The sequence below is a fragment of the Danio rerio genome, chromosome 7 (genome assembly GCF_049306965.1).
Source record: "Danio rerio strain Tuebingen ecotype United States chromosome 7, GRCz12tu, whole genome shotgun sequence".
Classification (NCBI taxonomy): Eukaryota; Metazoa; Chordata; class Actinopteri; order Cypriniformes; family Danionidae; genus Danio; species Danio rerio.
In genome coordinates this window covers 25,789,404-25,817,022 of record NC_133182.1, presented here as the reverse complement: position 1 = coordinate 25,817,022, position 27,619 = coordinate 25,789,404, and the positions used below count along the sequence as shown (strand labels likewise).

General features: G+C 36.9%; 1 protein-coding gene across 2 annotated transcripts in view; it reads right to left on the bottom strand.

Moving 5' to 3' along the window:
* si:ch73-211e3.1 overlaps nt 1-27,619 on the bottom strand; it is a 116,382-nt gene that overhangs the window by 27,445 nt on the left and 61,318 nt on the right. For both annotated transcript variants that reach the window (XR_012383292.1, XM_073908431.1), the window contains exon 2: nt 25,214-26,866. Coding sequence is in view for 1 of the 2 variants with exons in the window: in XM_073908431.1 (XP_073764532.1) it covers nt 25,214-26,866 (1,653 nt within the window). In the remaining variant the exon portion in view is untranslated. The remainder of the gene's footprint in view (nt 1-25,213; nt 26,867-27,619) is intronic.

Sequence of the window (27,619 nt, the reverse complement as noted above, 5' to 3'; positions counted from 1 at the left end):
TTTGCTAAACCAGTATAAGTTCAGAATAGGGAAGCACGAGACAGGATGTTGTGATAAATGCGGGAAAATAGAAACATTAGAACATGTAATTACAGAATGTGTGGCATATGACAATCAGAGATATCAGTTAGTTCAAGGATTAAGTATTTATGGGATTAAAAATTTGTCATTTCAGACCCTATTAGGAAACAGTTCAAATCAAGTTGAAATAATAATGCAATTAATTAATTACTTAAAGGAAACAAAATTGATTAATAGAATTTAAGAATAGCTTAGCAAAATAAGGAAATAAAATTTACTATGATTTTTAACTAGTATTTTTTTTTTTTCTTTCTTTCTCTCCTCTCCCCCTACTGTTATTACTGTTCTCTCTTCCCTATGGTAATCTCATCCCTCCATTCGTATCATATATCTTTAGTACTCATGCTTTTTCCAACATTATGCGCTCCACACTCCTATCCAGTAGGTGGCGGAAATGCACCATTTAAGTTGGTCTGCCAACCGCCATTAACCCCATAAGAAGAAGAAGAAGAAGAGGATAAAAGCCTTTGAATATTTTTCCAGACACATTTAGCTGCTAGAAGTTAGTCAGATCACGTTTATATGTTCTTCTTAATGCCAACTGTGTAAATAATCATCGATGAGATGCTTATGATAAGCCGTTGTTTGTTTACGTTCGTGTGCCTGTGAAACAGCCTGTGAGCGCCAGCACACGTACATATTATGAACATCTCGACATGCGAAAGTGATCCTGAGAAAGTTGTTCACAATATTGATCATCCACAGAGTTTGTAATTTAGTCAAATGTTTACAAATACAAGCGCAGCCGTTTAAAGCTCATTTGTGGTGAATGATGTCAGAATTTACCGGCATTTTGGAATGGATGTGTGAATGCTCTTTTCCGGAAAATTTCCGTAACGTCCTCGCCTGTGTGAACAGCGCTTTTTTCAATATACCGGTAAAGTCGTTCCGGAAATTTTCCAGATATTTACCGGTATCACTGTGTGAAAGGGGCTATTAACTCTTAACTGTTTTCCTAATGTGACAAGCAGAGATTGTGTCTGATTATTGGCATCCTAACCAAGGTCACAAAAGAACTGAGGTTTCTAATATGATAACAGTGACAGGCAATGTTATTATAGTTTCACATTTTAAAATCAGCTTTTAATTTAGTTAACTTAATTTAGAGGTTTTAATTTAGTCTTTGTTTGTTTTATGTATGATTTAGCTTATATTTTGTGAACATATTTGTATTTCAACAGCCACAGACATATCACCTGCAGCCCAAGACCACTTACTCACTGTAGCTAACTACGCAGGGCTGAGCCTGGTCAGTACCTGGATGGGAGACCACATGGGAAAACATAGGTTGCTGTTGGAAGTGGTGCTAGTGAGGCCGGCAGGGGGCGCTCAACCTGTGGTCTGTGAGAGTCCTGATGCCCCAAAAAAGTGAAGGGGACACTATACTGTCAGTGAGCACCGTCTTTTAGGTGAGACGTTAAACCAAGGTTCTGACTCTTTGTGGTAATTTAAAATCCCAAGGAACTTCTACTAAGAGTAGGGGTGAAGCCTTGGTGTCCTGGCCAAATTTCCTCCATCAGCCCTTACCCCTCACGGCTTCCCAATCATCCCCATCCACTGAATTGGCTCTATCACTGTCTCTCCACTCAACCAATAGCTGGTGGATTGTGAAGTGCTTTAGGTGTATGTCCATACACTTTATAAACACACGTTACTTACATTAGCTTTTATATATTTAGTATCAGTTTTGGTAATTATAGTTTAGCAGAGTTAACAGCATACATGACTGATGTGTTTGTCTGTGAAAGTGCCATCTACTGGCACTTCTCTAAATAACCACCGTTCAGATTTTCTACCACAGAATGAGAGCCTAATTAAATGAGAGCTTATCCAGAGATAAGGCATATAATTTGAGGGGGAAAAAAAGAAATAAATAACAAAATTTGTTTATTAATCATAATAGAGTAAAAAAAAATGTTCAATTAATCAAGATTTTGGTTTTAGGCCAAATTGCCCAGCCTTATATTAAACTTTTAGTTTTTTTAACCCTGAGAATGGTAAACGATTATTATTATTTTATTTAAATTCTTTTTCCGGTGCCTGTTGATCGTTTTTTTAGTAAATATATTTTTTAATTATTGTGAATTTTTTACATTTTATTTGAGTTAACCGAATGTTTTTTTGGGCGGCACGGTGGCTCAGTGGTTAGCACTGTTGCCTCACAGCAAGAAGGTCTCTGATTTGAGTCCCAGCTGGGCCAATTGTCATTTCTGTGTGATGTTTGCATGTTCTTCCCGTGTTGGCGTGGGTTTCCTCTGTGCTCCAGTTTCCCCCACAGTCCAAAGACATGCGCTATAGGTGAATTGAATAAACTAAATTGGCCCTAGTGTATAGGTGTGAATGGGTGTTTATGGGTGGTTGCCGATACTGGGTTGCAGCCGGAAGGGCATCCGCTGCATAAAACATATGCTGGACAAGCTGGAGGTTCATTTCGCTGTGGCGACCCCTAATGAATAATATTCATATAATATTCAGATATTGATGATGAAAATCAATGTCCATAAAATAAACTACGACATCAAAAATTTAAATATGTAATTAACGGAGCTATTTCTTTTACATTTCTTTTAAAAGCTGTTTGTTTTTGTGTCATTTACATGATATCATGAAGCTGTATATTAATTTATGATCATAGTTTTTAACAGTAAAACAAAAAAAATCAATAATTGATCAATATAATGCAAAAAGCTAATAGCCTAAAATGAAAGCCACATCTAATTGGATGAAACAGAATCTTTAAATCTTACAATATACAACTCACTTTGTTGATTAGAAGGGCTATTGTTAAAGCACAGTTTAAACACATCTCAATCAACCTTTGTAATCTGCACCAGTCATACCGACATATCATAATCAATCTCTTCATCTCCTCTACTCTGTCATCCTTTCTTGAACATCCTCTGATTTTCCCTCTCTTTCACCCTCTGTGGTTTCTTCACTAAAGCATGGTAATCCTGGATGAATGAATTAGGTTAATGCCGGGGAACAGGTCACATAAACAATATATTCCCTCTCTCTCTCTTTCCATCTCATGCTCAGTAAGCATGGACTGTTCTTTTAAGCACTGCACACCCGCTTTCATTTGGCAAATTGATTGAGAGATTTGTGTGCCGAGTGGAAGATAAAGCCCATGGGATGAGCAGAGGAGCTGCCACCATTAAAACTGACAGATGTCAAACACGCAAACACGAATCGCACGCTACGGGGCCGCAGTGGCACACCATTACGTTTATTTATTGTTATTTAAGGGAGGAAACAAGAATGGAGCCTCCTTTTTCAACCTATTACTCCGTCATTAGCTACTTGTGTTAAGCGGCGAAATGCAGCCAAGTACCTCGTGAGCAATTTAAAAGGCATTATATAGAGCACTTGACTCATGCACAACAGTTTAATGATTCAAGGAAACGTTTGGAAGAGCAGATCTTCAAGAAGGAATCATGGAGCAAAAATAAATGAGGCAGAATTTGAGTTTTTTTCAAGCAAATCTGCATTAACGTGTTATTGGTGATCTGTTTAATTATGCATGCCACATTTTTCGCCCATATGTTCCTCTGTGAGAGTGAGACAGGGAATGAACGCAAAATCTGTACGTGTTTGTGTGTGTGTGATGCTGATTCCCCGGTTGGGGAGGGAATAAATATGGGACAGAATGTAATAGATGGATTCACTTTCGTAACATTTGCCGGACAGCCAACTAATCCTGGTTTTAATCTTGTCGAAATTATTTGATGTCAGTGCAATATGTTAGTGTTGACACGCAGATCCATCCAATGTTATCACAGAAAAGCCAGTTTTGAAAATGAGGTGGTATATAATATTGCGTTTATACAATTACGATAACATGGTCAATGTGTTGAAAATCAACCAAATCGCGAAACACTTTCCTAGCTTTAGCTTTAGATTTTTTCCTTGAAGAAAGACAAATATAATAAAAGCCAAATATAAATGTCACGAATATATGTCTGCTGAATGAGTAATCTAATATTTTGTGGAGAAGGTTTAAGTTGGGCTTAAATATGGAGTCGGCTTGCATTGGGATAAAAATGACTTTATAAAGATGGTAATTAATAACAATAAACAATATATGACATTTTTAGTCATTAAAATATTTTTTAACCCTGAGATTGGTAGGTATATCTAGTAAAATTTATCTTAACAAATGTATAGCTCTAGACACCTGCCTGTGCTAAATATTTGTTAATTTACCAAAGTTTGCATTCCTGTGATTTCAGAAGTTGTAAAGAAATTTAGATATCCTTTTAGAGTCCTATTTTTAATAGATGGTTTAAAATGATTGCTTAAGGGATTTCAATGCAAATGCATTTCCAATTTTGCATTTTTTGTCAATTATTGAAAACTAAATGTGTCACTTTACATAGCCATTAATTACATAAATGTCATTATTTGGAATTAGAACTTATCATGAGCACCAAAAAAGCATATGGCACAATTAAAAAAAGTAGACTGTGTTTGTGTGAAGAGTAGACTACAGTAAAACTGAGCTTAGTCATTTATTTAAAGTACAGGGTGTGTCAGTCTAATCTCACGAGGAAACCTATTTGACGTTTTGACAGTTTAGTGGCTAATTCGTATGAAGTCGTACGAGTTCATTCAATCATTTATTCATTTTCTTTTCGGCTTAGTCCCTTTATTAATCTGGGGTCACCACAGCGGAATGAACCGCCAACTTATCCTGCATATGTTTTAAGCAGCAGATGCCCTTCCAGCTGCAACCCATCACTGGAAAACACCTGTACATTCTCATTCACACATATAAACTACGAAGAATTTAGCCTACCCAATTCACCTGTGCCGCATGTCTTTGGACTTGTGGGGGAAACTGGAGCACGCAAAACCCACACGAACACGAGGAAAACATGCAAACTGCACACAGAAATGCCAATTGACCAAGCTGAGACTCGAACCAGCGACCTTCTTGCTGTGAGGCTAGATCGTTACCCACTGCGCCACTGCGTCACCCGCACCAGTTCAGTCATATGAAAATCTACAACTTTAAAAAGAAGGTGTGGCACCCAACCCCGCCCCTAAATCCAACCGTCATTGGGGGATGAGCAAATCGTACTAAATGAGAATGAGATCAAAGTCAAAAGTCAAAGTCAGCATTATTGTCTCCACATGTACAGGACATACAGAGAATCGTAATAGCGTTATTCTCAAACCCTAGGTGCCTAACATAAATTAATACAAAAAGTAGAATTTTAAAAAGAAATGAAAATAAATACAATTACACATATGTTATTGACCTTATTCTCCGCAGACGAGCGGCGCTGCCATTTGAATCTTTTTGGCACGAGACTTCCGGTCTCATTCACTTCCATTCATTTTTAGACATTAAAAACAGCTCGTTTCGCTGTTTGATGTTGCAAACTGATATTTCCTTGCTATATTATTCTACTTGGTCTGTATAGTCAGGTAAACGTTTGTTTGTAGAGCAAGTAGTTTGACCGTTTTTTGCCGTTTATTATTCCTAGTCATTTCTCCCTTAGGCGACTGAAACGGAAGTTCTAAGACAATCGCGAAAACAGGCGCACTTCCGCATTTTAGAATAAGGTCAATAATCTAAAAATATACGTCAACAATTGTAAACAATACAATTACACTTAAGGGCGCTTAAGGAAACAAATTCATGCGACTTAGCTGAATCTTACCATGGTCCGAATTCATTAGAACTAGCCACTAAATCAAAAAGTTACGAATTGCGGTGAGATCGTCTTGGGGGTGTAAAAAATTGCCAGGCATTAAAATATGGTAATAAAGTTCATATTTCTTATACTGTCTTCTGTGGCTAATGATAAATAAAATTGACATGAGAAATATGAAATTCTACCTATTTAGAGACCGTCTTCATCATGACTCCAGTGACACTGGATATAGAGCCTCATTAAGAACACTAATTGTAATTATATTACTGCTTTTGTTGTGTGTTTTGATCAAATAAACACAAGACTTTTCTTTCAAAGGAAAATAAATGTAAACATTCAGACATTTTTTGTAAAGGTAAATTGTCTAATGCTGGCAGCTGAAATGTTAGGTTCATGTATCTACAAGCACAAAGCTTTCTCGTTTCACCCATACAATGTATAATGAACATTTCCACACAGGTCAAGCCAAAGAGAAGTTTTTTAATCTCCCCACAGACACAAACCAACCATCCTGTGGGCTTTCTTTCTCTCTTACAAACACATGCATACATGTGTAAGAGACAGGAACAAACACATATGCAGGCGTAATGTCTACTAGTGGTCAACTTGGTAGATTAGTAGACCGTAGCCACACCCCTAAGTGCGCTCCTCAGCCAATGGGAGCAAAGCATCGGGTGTGTCTTAGACTTGCGGCATTAGCTGAGGAGATTTCACAAAATAAACCACAGTGTTATGTCTGAACCTTAAGCATTGCACAATATGAAGGAATTCACTCTTGAGCTCCACAATATGCCTGTTAGAATCATTTCGAGTTGTGAAGAGGACATCTGGATGAGTGCAAGTGTTGTTTGAATAGGTGCAATAAATCACAGCATTTATTTTCTGCGATGCAAATCTTTCAAACGGCAACAATCTGCTTGAGTTAAAGTGTTAGATGAGACCATTCTTTCATCATTTACTTAATCTGATGTTGTTTCAAACCCGTAAGATGTGTTCATCTTTCAAGAACAAATTAAACAAGTGTTTAAATCTGAGAGATTTCTTATCACACATTTAAAAAATAAATAAGTAAAATATATATATTTTTAGAGTTGAGTTATATGACACGATGCATAAACATGTATTAAATACTTACTTACACTCAGTAGTTTACATGTGTTTGTTGCCTCATTACAAACATACGCAGAAAAATTTCACAATATACACATTGAACCAACAAAAGTTAGATTTAAACAGACCTTGTGTATGGAGCCCCTAAATCAAAGGTGCCTAAACTCAGTCCTGGAGGGCCGGTGTCCCTCATAGTTTAGCCTAACTTACTTCAACACACCTGCCTGGAAGTTTTTAGTACACTTAGAAAGTGCTTGATTAGCTGGTTCAGGTGTGTCTAAATGGGATTGGAATTTTGTTGAAAAAATTGCAAACTTTGCAGGACACCGGCCCTCCAGGACCGAGTTTGGACACCCCTGTCCTAAAGTGACGTGCAAAAAAAATAAAAATGAAGACTTTTGAGTGCGCACAACATAAGAATCATGTGCACACGACATAGACATATATATTGAGTGAGCATGAAAAACGCATTATGTGTGTGCGCGCCATACGTATTGCATGCTTACGGGGACTCTGTACTTAAGCCTCTTTAGGGTGGTGCAGAATAAACGAATAATCTGTATATCATGTATTTTGCATTCTGATGAGCTGTTAACACTCCATGATCATACATGACTGCCTGCTTCACAGAACTGCTCCGTTCTAGACACTATTGATGGGTCGTTCTTAAACGATTTGCTCATTTGAACGAATCTTTTATGTGAACTAATCATGGTTGTTTTGGCTCAGTCTGTATGCATTGGTTAAGCTTATATGGGACTGTCAGTGTCAGGTGAACGAACAACTTAAATTAAAGACATGCCAGAAGAGGTAAGCGGAGCTAAGCATTGATAAAACACCAGAGAAGCATTATTTTCTCTTTCTTAGTAGCATTGCATTGTATAGTAGCATTTTAGTTATGACTTGTTTGTAGTATGATTAACATTTGGGCTAGTTGTAGATGTGTTTGGAAGCATCTCGTAACATATTAATGCTTTGGCAAATTAAACAAAATTAATTAAATTAACAGAAAAAAGATTTGTTCATCTTGATGAACGAGACTCAAAGGTCAGAGTCAGTAAAATGATCCGAACTTCCCATTACTACAAGTCACCCCGTCACTCTCTGTATTTTGAAATAAGGGTCCCACATACATACTATGTTTAAAATAAGCTTAGATAAACTTGATAGGAAATAGGAAATGAACAGGAATGCTCCGATCGATCTGCCAGAGATCAGTATCGGCTGATAATCACATTTCATCACTCGATCTGTACTCGATAATCTGTCCAATTTTTTGAACAGAAAGTTCTGTGTTTTTAACAATATTGCAAGTTCATTAAAACCTGGCTGGACATATTACAGAAAAAAAAATTTCTATTTTTAACTTAAATATTTAATAATATAACTTATCGTAATACACTTATTGTAATAAACATTTAAATAAAAGTAGTTTATAGGCCTTTTTCCTTTCATTAAAAAATGAATGGATATATATGTGTGCATTTTAACTTCTTATGCATCAAATATGCCCTTCAAACGTCATTGAGATATAAGACATGTTTCCAAATTGCTTTGTTAGTGATTTTTCTTACCAATTTTTGTCTGCTTTATCTATTATTATGTTTTATAAGCTGCTTCCGATCATTGCATGTCCACATTAAATGGTTATAAGAGACATGGTTAAGGAATTATATCCAACATCTTCCATTTATTAGTTAAGGCAATATCTCCACTTAAGTATCATACTTAAAGGGAGAAATTAGCTTTTCTCTAGCATCCCTTGAAATAAATGATCAGTTGTAATCTCACTGGGAACTGTTGTGGATAAAATCAATGTTGTGTGTGTGTGTGTGGCATATAATTAATTATATATATTATATATGAAGATAATTGATCCATGTGGATCATCAGAGTTGAAGTTGTGTCACTATTGGCCTGTTTTTCATGCAAAATTTACATGCAAATGAAAAACAATTGTGCTTGAGGCTCATGGTAGGTCATTTCTATTTACTGAACTCTTATTATTTAGCTATGCCTAGGTATATTCAAATATTACATGCCGCCTTAAAGAAAATGTAACTTTTTTTCAGTGCATCAAACAGAGATCTGTCCATTTTTGATTAAGAATACTGTATGTCCATCAGTGTTGTGAAGATTGAAACAGCACAAGTATGAGTAAATGATGACTGAATATTCATTCTGTGATGAACCAGTGACCAGTAGATTTAACATGACTCTTTCAGTCATCTGTGCTTTTAAGATGTAAAATATCAAAGAAAAAAAACATTGAGACAGACTTGCTAATGAATCATCAATACCAACTTGTGAACCAGTTTGACTGAATCATTCAAAAGAGTGACTCAAAGCAATGATTTATAATGTTCAGACACCACCATGCAAGTGTGTTTTACTCTACAGAAGAGCAATATTCGGCTGATTAAATATTTAAACCCGAGCGCAACTACAAAATGCATTTTCACTTCAGACATTTCCATGACTTTCCATTACTCTTTTGCATGGTTGAAAAAACAATTTTAAACTCCCAGCTACTTCAAAAACACCATGAAATTGCTTTTTTTGTTTAGAAGAAAGCTATACTTTAGCATACCCAATTCTCCACCATGATATGATACTCTAATATAAGCCACTTAAACATACCAGTAGTAAATGATCCTACTTTCATTGATGCTTTGTGAATAACATAATCATGGCTGGGAGTGCACTGTTATTAAGCCATATTAGATGGATGGGGAAGCCTCAGAGAAGAGGACGCAGGAGAAAGACATCAATTATAAAGAAACAGACTGACTGATAACTTTAACCCGCGCAAGACAACATGCTTATTAAAGCTACAGCGCGCATTTAAATGGCCAAATCGGTCTCAGATCTGGTAATTCTCTAACCGCACCACAGAATTTTTCGTTCCCGCTTAACATAAAAGTAGAACAAAGGCTGAAATGCTCAGCGCTAGTTTAACGCCATCACCCTCTTTTTTTCCCTCCTCCCTCCTTGTCATTTTTTGCCTCTTCTGTATTCTCCTGTATTCTCCTTCATCACTCTCTCCACAGGGTGTCTGGAAGAAGGCGAGGAAAAGACAACAACAAACGACTGCATGTCAGACAGAATGAATGGTAGAAGAGAGAGAGAGAGTGTGTGTGAGAGAGAGAAACACACCCAAACAGGAGCAGGAAGGCACTGAGAGGAGAAAAGACTGAATCAGCAAGAGCTGCTGTCTAGATCACTGCTTCTCAACTGCTTTGGCTCCAGGCTCAGATTTTACATTAAACCAGAGAGCGACGACACAACACACACCCTAAATTGTTTATCGTCACACAAAACTGCACAAAAGCCATCCAACTATAAATAGTTATGCACAGATGATTTGTTGTAATACGTTCTGGTCAGATTTACAATAGGCTTGTGTGTGTTTTGCTTTTTTTTGAGTGTTTGGGTTTCTAAATGCCTCTTGAACTTTGATGGCACTCTGAACCTTTGACTTTTATGGTCTCTCCAGCCAATAATTTACTAAAAGAATGAAGTATGTTTGTCTACTGAACCCGTACTAATGTTTAATGCAGTCCGGGTAACATTTTCTTTCTTTCATGGTTAAAGTAATATCACTCAGTGTCACTACATTTGAACACATGGTCCTTCATCTTAGTATTAACTAAGACTAAAATGTTTAACAATGTAAATTAATATTTATAGTTTATAGTTATGAGTTTTAAAGTTGATAGTTAGTTTAAGTAAAAATGCTATTTTTGTTTTGTTCTATAAACTACGGATGACATTTCTAAAGTTATGTTTAACTAAGCAAGACATTTTTCACGGTATTATTTATCTATTTCCAGGACAAATCTGTATTTCATTTAGTTTGTCAGTTTTCACCTGTTTATTTATTCATAATTAAAATTCTTAATAATTAAAAAAATATTTGTATTATAAGCCCATTCATTCATTCATTCATTCATTTTCTTTTTTGGCTTAGTCCCTTTATTAATCCGTGGTCGCCACAGCGGAATGAACCTCCAACTTATCCAGCATATGTTTTAAGCAGTGGATGGGCTTCCAGCTGCAACCCACCACTGGGAAATGTCCACACACACACCCATTCACACACTCTATGGACAATTTAGCCTACTCAATTGACCTATACCACATGTCCAAACTCCACACAGAAACGCAAAGTGACCCAGGCGAGGCTCGAACCAGCGATCTTCTTGCTGTGAGGCGAACGTGCTACCCACTGCGCCACCGTGCTGCCTCAGCCCATTTAAAAAATAATAATTTTTTTTAATTGGTTATATAAACCACAGTTGCCCAAAGACATGGTTAATAACCCCAACTTGCCTAGTTTACCTAATTAAGTAAGTTAATTAGATCAAATAGGGCGGCACGGTGGCTTAGTGGTTAGAATTGTCATTTCACAGCAAGACGGTCACTGGGTCAAGTCACGGCTGGCCCCCCCAGTTGGCATTTCTTTGTGAAAGTTCGGTGAATGTCCTCCCAGTGTTCGCGTGGGTTTCCTTCAGGTGCTCTGGTTTTCCCCACAGTCCAAAGAATTGCTTTTGCAATTATTGCCCAGAAACTAATGTCCAGATTTACTCCATGCAAATCCAAGGAGTTCTAGGTGATGGTGGCTAAATTGGACAAAAATGTACAATGATCAATGAAATTACAATGATTAAATCAAATAAACTATTTAGTGGTGTAATGGATCACAAATCGGACCATTTTTCGGATCAGCAAAAAAGGGAGGAGACAAATGTAATTAGCTTTCCATTTATCCAAAAATATTACTGCAAAAACCATTGGTTTTAACAAACAGAACTTAGAACCTGTAATTTTAATACAAATAAAAATCAAGAAAGAACCAACTAAAAAAAAGGAAAATATTCAATATGAAAAATGATCTTTGCTACTGTTGCTTATGATGCTAAATATAGAAATCTAACATCTTGTACAACATTACATATATTTATTTTCAATTAATGATTTAACAATTCACGCATAATACTTTATGTTTCATTATAGGTGCATCACTTTTGAAAACCTATTCAGTAACATAATTTTGATGGTTGTTTGTCGCCACCCATTGGTTGTAATGTAATTACTACAACATTCACCTGCGTCAAGTTCCAATAAACTGCGAATTAAATCTTTACCATAAACATCAGTGTTTATATCTGAACTATAAACTGTTCTCCCAGTACTTCTGTGATATTTAACTAACTGAATAAGTATAAAAACTGAATCTCTCAATCAAACACAGATTTGAATGCAGCGGTTCAAAGGATTAATAAACATATACAAGTCATTATCATTTATCATTCATATTGCACAGGTTTTTCCACAGTGATGGGTTGCGGCTGGAAGGGCATACAATGCTTAAAAAACGTGCTGGATAAGTTGAGGGTTCATTCCGCTGTGGCGACCCCAGATTAATAAAGGATCAAGGAAATGTCCTCGAGCCGGCATTTGAACTCGGGATGCCCTGATGTGCTACTGCACCATAAGTCGGCACGCCAACCACTAGGCTATTACGCCGACAACAGAAAACTCCTTTAATTAATAACCTAAGAAAGCGTTTATTTCCCACCATAACTTTTTCCGTCATCATTATATTTTACAAGAAAACCAAAAAGGTTTTATACACGTGATTGAATGACGCGGGAGGCAATCTCTCTGCAATTGTTATAAATGTTGGATCAACCTACAAGTTCATAAAAGTTTTTAATCCGTGGGTCACATGTTAACTTCATTCCTTCATTTTCTCTCAACACAAATCAATTGTGTAGAACCCAGCATTTTTACACTGAATGTATCACTCAATAATTCACACCTCAAATCAATGCTTGATTCTGATTGGTCAGTCACATCACTGTAAGCCAATAGCAATGGTGAATAACACACAGCTCATCCATATAAATTTAGTGCATAATTATTTATTTATGTAACAAATAGCTGTGTAATAAGCAATATATAATTGAGAAAAATTTGAATATAGAGGAACTGACATAAAACAGAGCCAGCATGGTCTCTATTAAAAATAAATTTACTTGACATGAAGACACACAAACACAATCTATATACGTACATGTACGGTCTCTGGCAAGCAAATACACCAGAGCTGTCAAACAGCCAGTCATCACTGTCAACACACGGCTTCATGTCATGTTAGACTCAATCTGACATTTGTATAAGCCGCTGTAACACAAACACAGTGTCCGACCAAATCCAAAAGTCATCATACCCGCGGCTGCTCGAGTAGCCTAGTTTGTATAAACCCATGCTGGATATACAAAGAGAGCAGTTTAACTACTCCAGCTGAGAATTATAGCCTAAACAGGAATTTACAGTGTGACACCAATACGGAGTGAAACACATTGGTGCTTCTTTCATGAATTACTTTGAGCCTTGTAGCTTTCATTCACTTGTATCCATTGGTATTAGGCTTTGCCTGCTTTCACAAGCCAATAGAAATCAAGTACAGGATGTAAATTAGAAGCTGATTGGCTAGAACTACTGAATGAAAACACCCGTTACTTAGTGGGTCGCTATTTTGGAGGTGAATTAACAGAATTTGCTGCAAAATTGGCCTGAATGAGGCATCGTTAATTCAGATGTGTTGAAACCAGTAGATTTATAGTCATTCAAAAGAAACTGAGGATAATAATAAAAACAATTGTTGGTAATGAACAATGATTAGCTTGTAACAGGTTGGTCAATAAGTGAATGTTTTACTTTCTTGTGGTAACTTGTACAAAGGGCACATAAAAAGTAATCTATTTGAACATTTATGCCACATAAAAAAAATTCTTTTGTAAATCATAGTCACGTCAAATATAATTGTTGAAATTGTATGTCATACTTAATTATTATTTAAGAGTAAAGGTTGTCCTTACAATAAAACAAACCAACACAAACAAAGAAATTATGAGCTAACAAGTTTTAAAAAATGTCACAATTACAATAGGCTAAGTATTAATTGTTAAATTATTTCACATTTTCAATGGCTTCATTTAGACTTTTTTGGTGGTCAATTATTAATTAGTTATTTTTTGTTATAAATACAACTTTCTCATCATTTTTCATATAAGAAGTCTAAATGATCAGCTACTAAATCATACTCTGAGATAAATCAGAAGATATAAAAGTTAAAAGTCACAGTTCTGAGAGAAAATAAAAGACATTAAATGTTGAAATTATAACTTAATCTGTAAATTCTTATCTTTTTATCTCAGGATTTTCAGACAATTTAGACTTTTACATCATAACTATGATTTGATTTATGGTATTTTTTATTATGTGGTGTCTAATATGTTCAAGCTTCTTTTGCAATCCTAGCAAATCAACTATATGATCCAATATATCTGTTAACACCACTAAATGCATGCTCATACTGCCTTTCTTTAATATAAACATAATTTGCTTCAACATATCAATACAGCATATCCTAAATGTAAGAAATAGACTAACAAGTACATGTGAGAGTCTGTTTGGCCTCAGCGCTGAATAAATCTGAGCTAGTCCACTGATATTAAACAATCAGAGCTCTTGTGTAGGAGGATTTTTTAGAGAAAGTGTATATAACTCAGATACTTTTAGAGCATGTGTGTGTGTGTGTGTGTGTGTGTGTGTGTGTGTCTGTAAAGCAGCTCCCAGAACTCAGTCGCCAAGACTGTCTCACTCCGTCTGCCTCCTGTCTGTCTGTCTCTCCTTTTCCGCCTCCACTTTCTCCTCCCTCCCCTCTCTCTCTCTCTCTCTCGCTTTTTTTTTTTTTTTTTTACCACTAAACTGACTTACTCTCTTTTTCTCAGGACTGCTCACACACACTCTGCTTTTTCTGTATGTCTGCCTCATTCTCATGTCTGGAGTCAGACTCTCTCGATGTCTGTACACTGACTCTCTCTCTTTCTCTCGCTCTCAAAAGCAAAAACATGACTTTATCTGAAAAGAAGGAATAGAGGCTGAAGTTGGTTGAGATGTGGTACAAGTATTTAAGAGTTTAATTAAAGCAAGATTTTTTATTTAATTAAAAAAATTTGAAGTATAAAATGTGTGGAATTCTAAAGGAATGCTAAACTCTCAGAAATAAAGGTATAAGAGCTGTCACTGGAGTGGTACCATTTCAAAAGGAACACATTTGCAACTAAAGAGTCCTTATTAATACCTCAAGTGTACAAAGTAGTACCTAAAAGGCCCAAAAGTGTACCACTTGAAATTTTAGGTACTATTACATATCTTTTGAAAGGGTACCACCCCAGTGACGGCTCTCGTGCCCCTATTTCTGAGAGTGAATGCTCTGTTGAAGATAAAGGAGGAATTATACTTGCAAAAGTGTATGTTTGTTAAAGTTTGTGTGAAATCAAACTTTGCAATGTTTATTTTGCTAGCGCACATTGTTATTATTAAGCTGAACAATTCATTTAAGTCAATCCACTGCAAAATAATATTTGTTTTTGTAATCTTCAATCAAATTCTGACCATATGCTTCCATGTTTGGAGTGGCGGTCCTTCTCTGTTGACGTCAGTTTGACAGCTTTAGCTACAATACTCTTAACCCCCTCATATTAGTTTGTTACGAAGGAGTGATGTGCAAGAAAGCCCCGCCCATACTCATTAATCTGTCTGTTTCTCAATATGCATTCTTCAGCATTCTTGTGTCCTTGTGTTCTTGTGTAACGTCCTCATTAACCATCAACATTAAAGTTGAGGCCCAAAGAATGGAGGATGTGTAAAAGTTACCGAATGTGTTCTTGATATTGAGGATGTGTGGATGCAGGCTTGAGCGCAAAACTCACTCAAGAAGTCCCAGAAGTCATTGCGGCTGAATAAAGAAGGTGGGATGCGCAGTATTCTGTACCTGTTTATTATAAAGTTCAGAGATATAACTTGTTTATCTCAGGAATTTACCTAAATAAAAAGGTGAAAGTAAACATTAACATAAAAATCTTATTAAATGCATAAACACATTAAGGGTGTTTATTTGCAGAAATTCATATTAACATCTGTTTTATTTGTATTGTGCAAAGTTAATTTTTATTTGTAGTTGTTTTGTGCATGTTATATACAGTTGAAGTCAGATTTATTAGCCCCCCTGTTTATTTTTCCCCCAATTTCTGTTTAACGGAGAGAAGATTTTTTTCAACACATTTCTAAACATAATAGTTTTAATAACTCATTTCTAATAACTCATTTGTTTTATCTTTGCCATGATGACAGTAAATAATATTTAACTAGATATTTTTTAAGACACTTTTAAACGGCTCATTTCTCACAGGACGTGTTCTGTGTCTCCTGAGTTCGTTCGGTAACCCGGCAAGAACGGTCTTCATGAGAACGCAAGTTCGTTCTCTGAATTCTTGGAATTGAGAAACAGCCTCTATTTTAGTTGGAAGTACATCAACATGCTGAAATAAAAGTCTCAGCAACTTCTGGTTCATGCAGACTTTGCTTTTAGTAGAAAATGGTATAAAATTAAGTACAGTTAAAAAATGTAAACATTCTCGCTCTCTTTATTTTTTTCTCTCACATCTAGATCAAAATTTAGAAATTAGATAATTTAGATCTTTTGCAAAAGTTAAAATGTTCTTTTTGTGGTATTTCATAAAACCACATGCTTTGCATGTTTTTATTGGTTGTACAAGATTAAAATAAATTACTGACATGGTAAGATTTTTTAAATACCTTTTTTTTTTTTTTTTTTTAGGAACAAACACCAAACAAAAATAAGATTAACTGTCTATTTGTCAAAGCCAAAAATAGCAACTTGTCTGAATAAAACAAGCTGTAAAATGGAGGAACTGATCCTTTGTCCTTAATAAAATATATGTTTAGGGTCTTGGAAAGTAGTGGATTAGTTTTAAAATACATGTTTTATGAATTAATATCTCAGAATTCTAATAATTTCTGAATTAATATTTATTTTCATCCTAGTGATGACAGAGGTTTTCATATAATGTATCAATTTTATTTGCATGTGAATGTTTAACTAAATTGGTCGAGTGTGTGTGTGTGTGTGTGTGTGTGTGTGTATGTGTGTGAGAATGTAAGAGTGTATGGATGTTGCAGCTGTAAGAACATCCGCTGTGTAAAACATATGCTGGAATAGCTGGCGGTTCATTTCACTGTGTTGACGTCTGATAAATAAGAAACTAAGCTGAAGGAAAATGAATGATGAATGTAAGTATAGTTACGATAGTTTATCCAAAACTGAAAATTCTGCCATCATTTACTCACCCTTTACTTGATTTTCTGTCTCCTGCTGAACACAAAAGAGGATACTTTGACGAAAGCTGAAACCTGTAATTTACAAAAGTATTTGTTTTTACTAATATGGAAGTTACAGGCTGTCTGCTTTCTTCAAAATATCTTCTTTTGTGTTCAGCAGGAGAAAGACACTCATAAAGCTTCAGAACCACTTGAGGATGAGTATATTTTCATTCATGTGTGAATTATCCCTTTAATATGTACATGCAGATAAGTTAAATCTTTACACAAGCAACGTTTTGTGTCAAATATTGGTTTTTGTTTGTAAATTGTAAATAAAAGATTTCAAAAGTCTCCCTCCCTCTCCTTTCTCTCTCCAGCATTCGCCCCCCTCCTCTTTCCTCTTGCAGTAAGATGAAAAAACGACAGAATTAAACATGAGCTGCCTTTGAACAGACAGAGAGAGAGCATTTGGTGCAGATGGATTTAATCGTAGCCTCTTCTTGCTAAAACAGCAACATAACACATTCACACACACACTCACAAAACAAAGTATCAGAGAGGAAAGGTAAATGTGTTTGACATTGAATGAGAGCGCGTCTGTAGTTTCTGGCAGCTGGAAATGCGAGTATGAAAGCAGGAATATGCATGTGTGTATGTGTGTGTGGAAAGAGTCTCGTTCTCTTAATAAAATACTGATGGTTTGCTAAATGTCCTCTCTATCTCCGTCTCTCTTTTTCTCTGTGTCTCCTCTGGGCACAAAGCACAGAAGCTGACACAACAAGGCTTCTTTCTTGCACACACCGAATAAAATTAAAGGAGGCATTTAGTCTTAGACCTCCTTGTCAGTTTCATTACAATAAATCAAGATATCATTTGTGTCCTTAACGTGAACTCTTAAGCAAAAGGCTGGGCTGTAAGTTGAGTTGACGCATCAGGATTTCAGACTTAAAAGGAAATCATATAATAAAACAATATTATTTTGGGCTCATAAATAAACATTTAGGGGTCAAATGACCTGCCTTGATGAAGACGGTTGTTCTTAAAAGCACTGATATTTTGGTATACAGTACACACTACAAAGAAGAAAGAAAGAAAAATTGAGAAAGATAGAATGAAAGATGGAAATATCATATAGCCAAAATTGGGAAAATAGGAACTAATATGCATCGCTGATCCCATTAATTGGCTTATGCTAAAATAGAAAAAAATAGTTTGCATGTACACCAAATAATAATAATAATAATAATAATTATTATTATTATATAATAATAATAATAATAATAATGATAATAATAACAATAATAATAATAATAATAATAAAGACATATTGTATGGACAATTATATCCCTGGAAACTTAAAATCTTATAAAAAAATAAATATTTATAATAATACTATTTATTCATTCATTTATTTTCCTTCGGCTTAGTTCCTTTATTTATCAGGGGTTGTCACAGCAGAATAAACCACCAACTTATACACCATATGTTTTATGCAGCAGATGCCCTTCCAGCCACAACCTAGTACTGGGAAACACCCATACACTCTTATGTATAAAATCATATGTGATGTAAATTACAAATAACCAAACACATGGCACAAACCCCTATAGATAAAGTGTGCTGTAGTGATAGCAGTGACCGGCTCTTCCTTTGTCTGTCTGTCTCGGTATTTCTCTCAGACACATTTATGTACAGCTGACCCACTTAGAGCTTTTAAAAATGGTTAAAATCAGTGAATGTGCCCAAGCAGAAGAGAGGCGCAAAACAAGGTTAGACTCTCCACACCCTGCTGGGAAGACCGCTGTGTGTGTGTGTGTGTGTGTGGTGCTGGCATGAAATATTTTCTCCTGTGTGTATGTACCCCCCCCCCCCCAATCATTTCAGCCTTGAAGGAAGGACATGAACACACATACACACACAAACAAGAGAGAGATGAGAGCAATACATACATGCATGCATGCATGCATACATACAGAGGGCAGAGTGCAAATCAGTGTTATTGATTACAAAGACTATTAAAATGCTTTGTGGCTAACTGAATTCAAGCTAAAAAGAAATATCATTTCTCAAATTTTAAATGTCACCTAAAAAAGTAATTAATCATAAACCACCCCTGATAGAAAGTGTAATTATTTAGACATATTGTGGTAATGTGAAAAGCATCAAACATTGCAACACTGCTTTAGGAAGAAATATTTTAACAGAATAAAAATTGAATTAATTAAAATATTAAGTAATAGTAAAAAACTGAACATTTGAAATAAAATTCTCCACATCAATAAATCAGTGACTCAAAGGGTTCAAATGGTCCACTGAATAGACTATTGCTATTTCACAGCAAAACACAAGAATTGAAGTAAATAATGCTGAAAGTTTTGAGAATATCAGTCACAGTCTATCATTTCTGGATGCAAAAAAAAAGTATAAAAAAAAGTTCTTGCAAAATTCTAGAGGGACTGATAAACACCATAATAGCATGTATATTAGGGCTGCACGTTAATCGAAACATTTGACATTGCGATGTTTATTTTTTCTGCGATTATATTTTGTGAAATACTTTGTTATACATGGAAAGAATTTTTGGTCACACTTTATTTTAAGGTTCAGTTCTTAGCAAACCATTTCAACTTCTAATTTGCTTCTTATTAGTTATTAAGGTAGTTTAGGTATTGGGTAGGTTTAGGGATGTAGAATAAGATCATTCAGAACATGCGATTAATAAGTACTAATAAGCAGCCAATATCTCAATAACATGAATGCTCATAAGCAACTAGTTAATAGTGAAAAATGATCCCTAAAGTGTTCCTGTATGTATTATTTTTGATTGACTGGGATGATTCTTTAGGGGAGTGGATGGTGCATAACATGTAAAAAAAACTACAAGCATAGATGTACGCAACAAAGCAAAGATGAAAGTGAAATAAACAGTGCATGCATTATGGTTTTGTATAAGTAAATATTAGAATTACACTGCAAAGTCAACTCAACATTGCATATCTTTGCAATGTGACTATTGAGGATAGACACATTGCGATATCGAGGCTGACACATTATATTGTGCAGCCCTATACATACACACACACACACACACACACACACACACACACACACACACACACACACACACACACACACACACACACACACACACAGCTATAAAAATCGACTAAAATCATACAGGTTTGGTTTTTGTGACGTCAAACTAACGATTTAAATGTGCTAAATATTTTCTTTGAAAGCTGTTTATTTAATGATCCTTTAAATATTTAACTGTGCATTTTCATGTTGGCTTCAATATGAACACTTTTACTTGACAACACAAAAACCTGATGTAGTGCAAACATGTACAAGAAAACAGGGTCCCACTTTATATAAGTAGCCCTATCTACTATTCACTTAAAAAATAAATACTTACTGTGTTCATAATGTATTGCAGAACTCTTGTGTGGTGCTCTTGAAGTGGGATACGGGTAGGGTTAAGGACAGGTTTAGTGGTATGGGTGGATTTACGGGAGGGTTAAGGTGTAAGGAATGGTCAACAGTGTAATTACAAATGTAATAACATAAATTAATTAAAGATGTAATTACACAGAGATAATGAATCAAGAACAATGTAAAAACATGTATTTAATCAATAAGTTCACTGTAACGAATGATTAATTTCAGTGTAAGCACATAGTTAAGGCCACTAAATATAAAGATCTGTGATGAAAAATCTCCACACGAACTGTTCATGAAACAAGTCTCAACATTTGCTATTAAATTCTTCTGAACTGATTACCACCAACCGATCACTCATTTCTTTTTTAATTTCTCCTTAGAACTTTTTGATCACATCAAAATTGCTGTAAGTAGAGACAGAACCTGCTCTCCAGAATGCTCTCCTGTTAAACTTTAACAACACTCAGTGATTTTACTGACCTCAGATTCACTTTAACATCAACCTGACACTAGAGAAACGACATCACAAATGACACCAGTCATATAAACCAGTCAGCTTTAAGCCATACCTGGGGTTCTCCAACAACCACTTACAGCACACAGAGGTGGATAGACGCAGCACACAAACACACACCACAGACACACATTAGGCATGTTTATAGCCTGTAGGCTGTGGAAGAGAGTCTCTGTGTGTGTGTGTTCGGTACATGTGGTAAAGTAGACAGGGGATAAAAAAAATCTTGTTCACTGCAGCTGTGAGGGCAGTTGAACATCTCTCTCTCTCTCTCTCTCTCTCTCTCTACACACACACACACACACACACACACACACACACACACACACACACACACACACACACACACACACACACACACACACACACACCTCTAGGGTTATCCAATCTGTCACACCGAGGCGCGGAGGACAGCAAAAGGGAGAAAAAAAGAAGCACAAAGAGACAGAGTAAAACAAAGAATTTGTCACCGATGTCAAAAAGGCACGTCCAGAGAAGAATAAAAGACTGTTTTTATGTCTAGATAACTAGAACTGACTGCAAAATGACAAAAAAAGTGTTTGTTCTAAAATCTCACTAAGACATTTACATTCAGGCATCAGTTCTAGGCTTTTTACAATAAACTAAGTTTTGTTTTCTTCCCCACTTATCTAATTGAGGAGAGTGGGAGAGGTTGCAAACAAAATGCAATCTCACTTCTGCTTTTGAGCTCACACACAGACAAACAGACTTCCTCCACAAACTGTAAGCATGACAGAGAGAGGAGAGAGGTGTTCTGTAGGAGGAGGGAATCCCCATTTGAGTCAACAACTACCAGAAAGCTGCTCCTGCTGGGAAAATACCTCACTTACGTTCTCGTAGACTTCTTGTGAATCATGAGTCTTGATAACGATCACACTTTTTTGTTTCCTGCTAGTTTGTGCACTTCAAGGAGCGCTAAGCCCTACATGTTCATAATAAAAACCAATAAGACCACCTAACACAGCTACAAAAATGCAACACTTAATTTTCACTAAGATTAAGGTTTCACTACTAGTAAGAGCACAGGTATTCTTCTGGAACTAAGCAGCTTTAAATTTCAGCAATGCTTTTGCAGAAATATGACAATATCTGCATTTTTGACAAAAACAAAACATTTCTCGGTATTTATTACAAATGACTGTAAAATTAGCTTTGAGTTACTTGTTTACAATTGTAGCGTATTATTTTTATCATATATAGAACCATGTTTCCAGTACAATTAAGGGACCCTTTTACATGTAAACTTTCTGGGTTTCTGAGCAGCAGTAATCGTCATAGTTGGGTAAACTTAGAGCACAGTGATTAGGAGAGTACAACAAATATTTTTAAAATCCTATTCGCTGAAATACCCAGTACCCAGAAAAGTACCCAGAGGACAGATTAACGTCAAATTTACTGTCCTGTCCCATAGACGCTGCATAAGAAACAATTTGCATAAGCGGTAATTCATATATTGTAATGTAACAGAAAGATGATATAATACATTCATAAATGCTTATAAATGTTTTTAAGTATAAAAAAAATTACATATTTAAAAACGTTTAAGGATTGAAGATTATGATGACTGTTAAATGCGTCATAACAGTCTAATGAAAACGGTCCATCTCACAGTTTTACCAAATCCACAAAAGTGGTTTCTTTTATATTGATTTTAAATGTTTTCCTTTTTATTTATTAATTTTTTTTAAGTTAAACTGAATAAAAACTGGCTTATATTGTGTGTGTGTGCGTGTGTGTGTGCGTGTCTGTGAAAGAGAGAGAGAGAACGGCAATCAGTTTTAAGGGGAGAGAGATGGCTTGAGTCCCTCTTTAGTTTGCAACCATGCATGCCAAGACACTAAAGAAACTGGCCCCCTTTTCTCTTTCTTCTTCAATCTCCCTCTCCTCTAAAATTCATTATCTTTTATTGGTGTGATGAAAGAGAACTACTGGGCTGAAAGAGGGGGACTCTGTCTTCAAACAGACCGCCACGGAGGGAGACAGAATGCACGGCGGTACTTTGAAACTCTATAGGCAGACACGTTTACACACTCAGTCTTTCTCCCTTTAGTGTGGATTTACATACACACACAATCACAAAGCCTTTGCTCTTTAGCATGTAAATAAACATACGCACACTCTCACTTCAGAGCAAAAACGAGGATAAAATCAACTTTAAAATGTTTCTCTTTTTCTTATGTCTCTCATTCCAGCAAAAACACAAAAACTAAACTTTCTTGGCATCACACAAACTAACAAAGCAACTAAAAGAACAGTTATCTGCCAATTAAGATGGACTGAACATGTTCAGCTTCTTAGCATGAATGCTAATCACATTCAAAGCCTTGCATTCCTTCACTCTCTTTTCAGCTGTCCATTCAATTAACCTTTGGATCTTCCCAACTGCCCCCCTTACACACACATCAGAGTCGGAACACCCACACCCCTCCCTTCCCATGGTACACTCCACAGGGTGCCCACTCCACTCCACCTTTTAGAAACAAGCTCAATCAACCCCTGTATGAAGTAAAAACACCCAAAGCCAATGGACTAATTTAAACACAGAAATCTCTCTTCTTGTATCTTCGATTTTTAACGGTGTAATTCCAGACGTCTTGCTTAAATGATAATTATTTTGTTTCTTTTGGTGCATTGAAGCATTTTTACAGTCTTAGGAAATTACAACAAAAGTCAGCTACTTCCTGCACACAAAAAGGGATAGCTTGCCCAAAAAAGTAACTCACCATTTGCTTACCCTATTGTGGTTTCAAACCTATATGAGCTTATTTGATCTGCTATAAATAAAGTGGGAAAATAAGTATTGAACACGTCATCATTTTTCTCAGAAAACTTATTTCTAAAGGTGCTGTTGACTTGAAATTCTCACCGGATGTTGGTAACAACCAAAGAAATCCATATAGGCAAAGAAAACAAAACTAGTTATGTGTAATAAAGTGAAATGGTGCAGGGAAAAAAAGTATTGGACATAAAAAAAAGTGAGGAGTAAAAAAGGCAGTGAAAGCAGCTGAAATCTCTCAGGTCTTCAGCAACCCTCTGTCCTTCATCATTGGAAAAATGAATATTAGCTGCTTCAGTCCAACATCTACATTAGCAGAATGATGAAGATGAAACAAGAGGGGACATTTGAGCAAGACGATGATCCAAAACATAGTCAAGAAAACTCTCAAATGGTTTCAGAAAATGAAAATCAAGCTGTAGAATGGTCTAGCCAATGACCTGACTTAAATCCGATGGAAAATACAAAACAAAGATCAGATCGGATAGATGAGACCAATAGAACACTCTAAAAATGTACACTCTCGTCTTTAAGCTACCATCGCAAAAAAAAGCCTTTTATATAAACTATTATACATTTCAGTATTTCAGTAATTTCTCCTTGTGTCATTCCACTGTTATTAGACATAACACATTTTCACATTCTTTTTTTATGTTTTATTGTTTGGATTTTTACCCATACCTTGTCAACAGCTCCTTTAAAAATGTACTGTATATTTTGAAGAAAGATGAAAACTACCAACCAATCACATCTATAGCAGAAAAAAACAAATACTGCAGATATCAATGGTTACAGGTTTTTTTTTTAGAATACTTTCGTTTTTATGTTTTACAGAAAAAAGAAAGTCAAGCAGGTTTGAAATAAATAACGGGTGAGTAAATAATGAAAATTTTTTTTACCTGGAAACCTATCATGCAATTTGCCTGTTTGTAACATGACAACAACATCATCAACAGTATGAAAACACTTCATTTTAAAACAGATTTCAAAGTGCAAGATTAAAAAAATTCCACCACATTGTTGTTGCATATTCAACATGTAAACATGAACATTTTTCAAATGCAAGCTAAAACGTTTCTATGTTTGACTATATCATTGTCATGTAAATATAATCATAGAGCCACAAAGTTTCAGTCTATGGAAAGTCAGCCTAAGAATAGCTTCATTTAATTTGTCTCGGTACATTAAACTGGGCTAGAAGGAGGAAGGATTTTAACTGTAGTCACCTGCATGCTATAATGAAAACTGCATAAACTGCCAGAGACGGTTCTTTACTTGACTTTATTACTTTAAACACGGGAGTTTTCAAGGTGACAAACCTTATACTAGCTGCCTGATATTATTTCCCAAAACATTTTAAAATATTTGACTCTCCACAGAGCAGTGTAAAAAACAAGTGACTGTACTCACATCTCTGCAGTGAGGCACGATACCACCAGCCGGCATCCCCCTTTGCATGCGCTGTTGCAAAAGATGTCCATGTCCTGTGGCCGATGTGGGCGTCGCGGGCTGCATGTTAGCATTGCGGTATCCTCCCACAGTCAGAGGACCTAGTTTGGCCACAGAGGGTTCAGGGTCAAAATGCCTTAGTGGCTTGGTGTTGTTGAAGGAGTATGGCTCTGGACCCATCCCGCCTGTGGTGGTCTTGTTAAGTTGCAGCTGCGAGGGCTTTCCCTGTGCCTGCATGAGGAGTTTGAGGCTACTGGGTGGCTGGTTAGATGTGATGGCCTTGAATAACTGACTAGACATTGCAGGTGCTTGACTATTTTGTGAGTTGAAAAGATGTCCTTGGGTGGGAGGTTGTGCCCCTGGTTGGCATTGCCCAGCTGGACTTGGATGTTTATCTGGTCTGTAAGGAGGTGATGGTCGAGTGTTACTTGATGTTGGAGCTACACCAGGGAGATAACTTGCCTGAGAGCCTTGGATTGCAGTGCCTGAAACTCCCGGTGGGGCATTTCCAGAAAGAAGGCTGTTCTGGGGGCTGAAAGGGGGCTGAGCAATTGCTGGGCTGGCTAGCTTTTCTGGCCTGTAAGGTGGCGAAGGTCCTGTGGATGGGGCTGGAGCCATGCTTGAGATTAGAGAGCTCTGCGGGCTCTGAATATTACCTGCTGGGCTAAAGGGCTGCTGATGAGGGGATGAGTTAGGGAGTTTATCCCCAGGCCGGTAGGGTGGAGAGGGACCAGCCCAGGAAGTACCCTGCTGGCTCAATCCAGACAACCCTGACTGTGCAGGTGGGGGACCTGCACTATTGTTAGGATGGTGCTTACTATTTGATGCCATCTGCTGAAGCTGTTGGGCTCGGGAAACCTCATGCCAGTTGGACCCAGGCCTTGACAAGGCAGCTGAAAGCATGGGCGACCGTGCTTGATTCTGTCCTTGTGAAGAAGATGATGACAGAGGTGATGCAGATAGTGGAGACGGGACAGGTTTAGAAGGATGTGGTAGAGTATATGGTGCCCCAGCAGGACTTTGCCCCACTTGAGGAGAACCTGCTTGAGAGAAACCAGGGGACTGTGTGAGGTGGGCCTCCAGGTGTGACTGTCTCTGTGGGGATCTTTTGGGGGTCCCATTACCCTCTGGATGGACAAACCCCCCAGTACTATTTGCCTGGTCATCACTTTCCTTTCCCAAGATCTTTTCAATGTCAAGCTCTGGTAAAGTAGGATCTGGGTTTTTTGTAAGTTCATCCAAAATCTCCTGCAGTTCCTGTTCAACTGAAGGAGTGGCTGAACTCCCGTTTGGGTTGAAGTTACTCGACAAAGCACCTGAACCTCCCCCAGTCCCTGGAGTCGATCCAGGACTAGCATTTGGGGGTACGGAATATGGAGAGCCCAAACTGTTGTTGTTACTGTTCAGTCGATTAGCTTCCAGAACACCTCCCTGGTTGCTCATCCCAGAAGGGAACAGGGGCTGCTGAGGGTAGCTGGGGCCCATGGCCAGTGTGACATCCTCCAGACATAGTCGCTTGCCACCTCCCTGGGTCATAGACGTGTCAGAGACCCCGTTTAGCGATGCAGAACTCTCAACGGCCCCAGTCAATTTCCTCTTCAGGGATCCTGGCAGCTGTGGAGACATAGAAAGAAACAGCCTTGTTATCACAGCAAGCTGCTTCAAGGATAACAGGATGGTGACCTTCAGAATAAAAAAAGCATCAACACATAGAAAACAGTGTAATATCAACTGATAGTATGTAAAAACATTTACAAACAGTCCAAATGTCTCAAGTGTAAACATAGTTTTACTGGCAACACATTGATTGTGCTTTCTCGAGCTGGTCTGTTACTGCCCACAAATGGTCTGTAGGGATCTCAAGGCTCAATCTATCAAACACTACCAGTATAAATGCCGATTTCCAAAATGGGCTTTTTTTTTTGGTTCTGAGCCTTCCAAGGGCCCAGCTGTTGTCCAATAGTGCCAGAAGTGGGATTATTCAGCAGACCTTTTCCATTAGTGTGTGGGTCAACACCCTGAACGCCTTCTCTCTTACCCCATCCTCCCAATTCTAGGCCTCTAGAGAGCCCTCTTAGCGGATTAAGACTAAAGAGCCGCCAATCAAAAGCGCCTCATTCACATTCAGAAGGAAGATGTTTACAAACTCGCAAATCACATAATATACAAGGCAGACTCTGGAATTTTTTTTAGATCTGTGGCCTCTAAGGAATTCCAAGTATCAAAGTGAAGCACTGAATAAAACTTAAAATAGAATACTGGTAAGCTCAAAAGTGAGTGTTCATTCTGGTCTTACAAAAAATAAATCAGAAAAGGAAATAATTTACCCTTTGTTTACACAAAACACTTTATCATTTAAGACTAGCG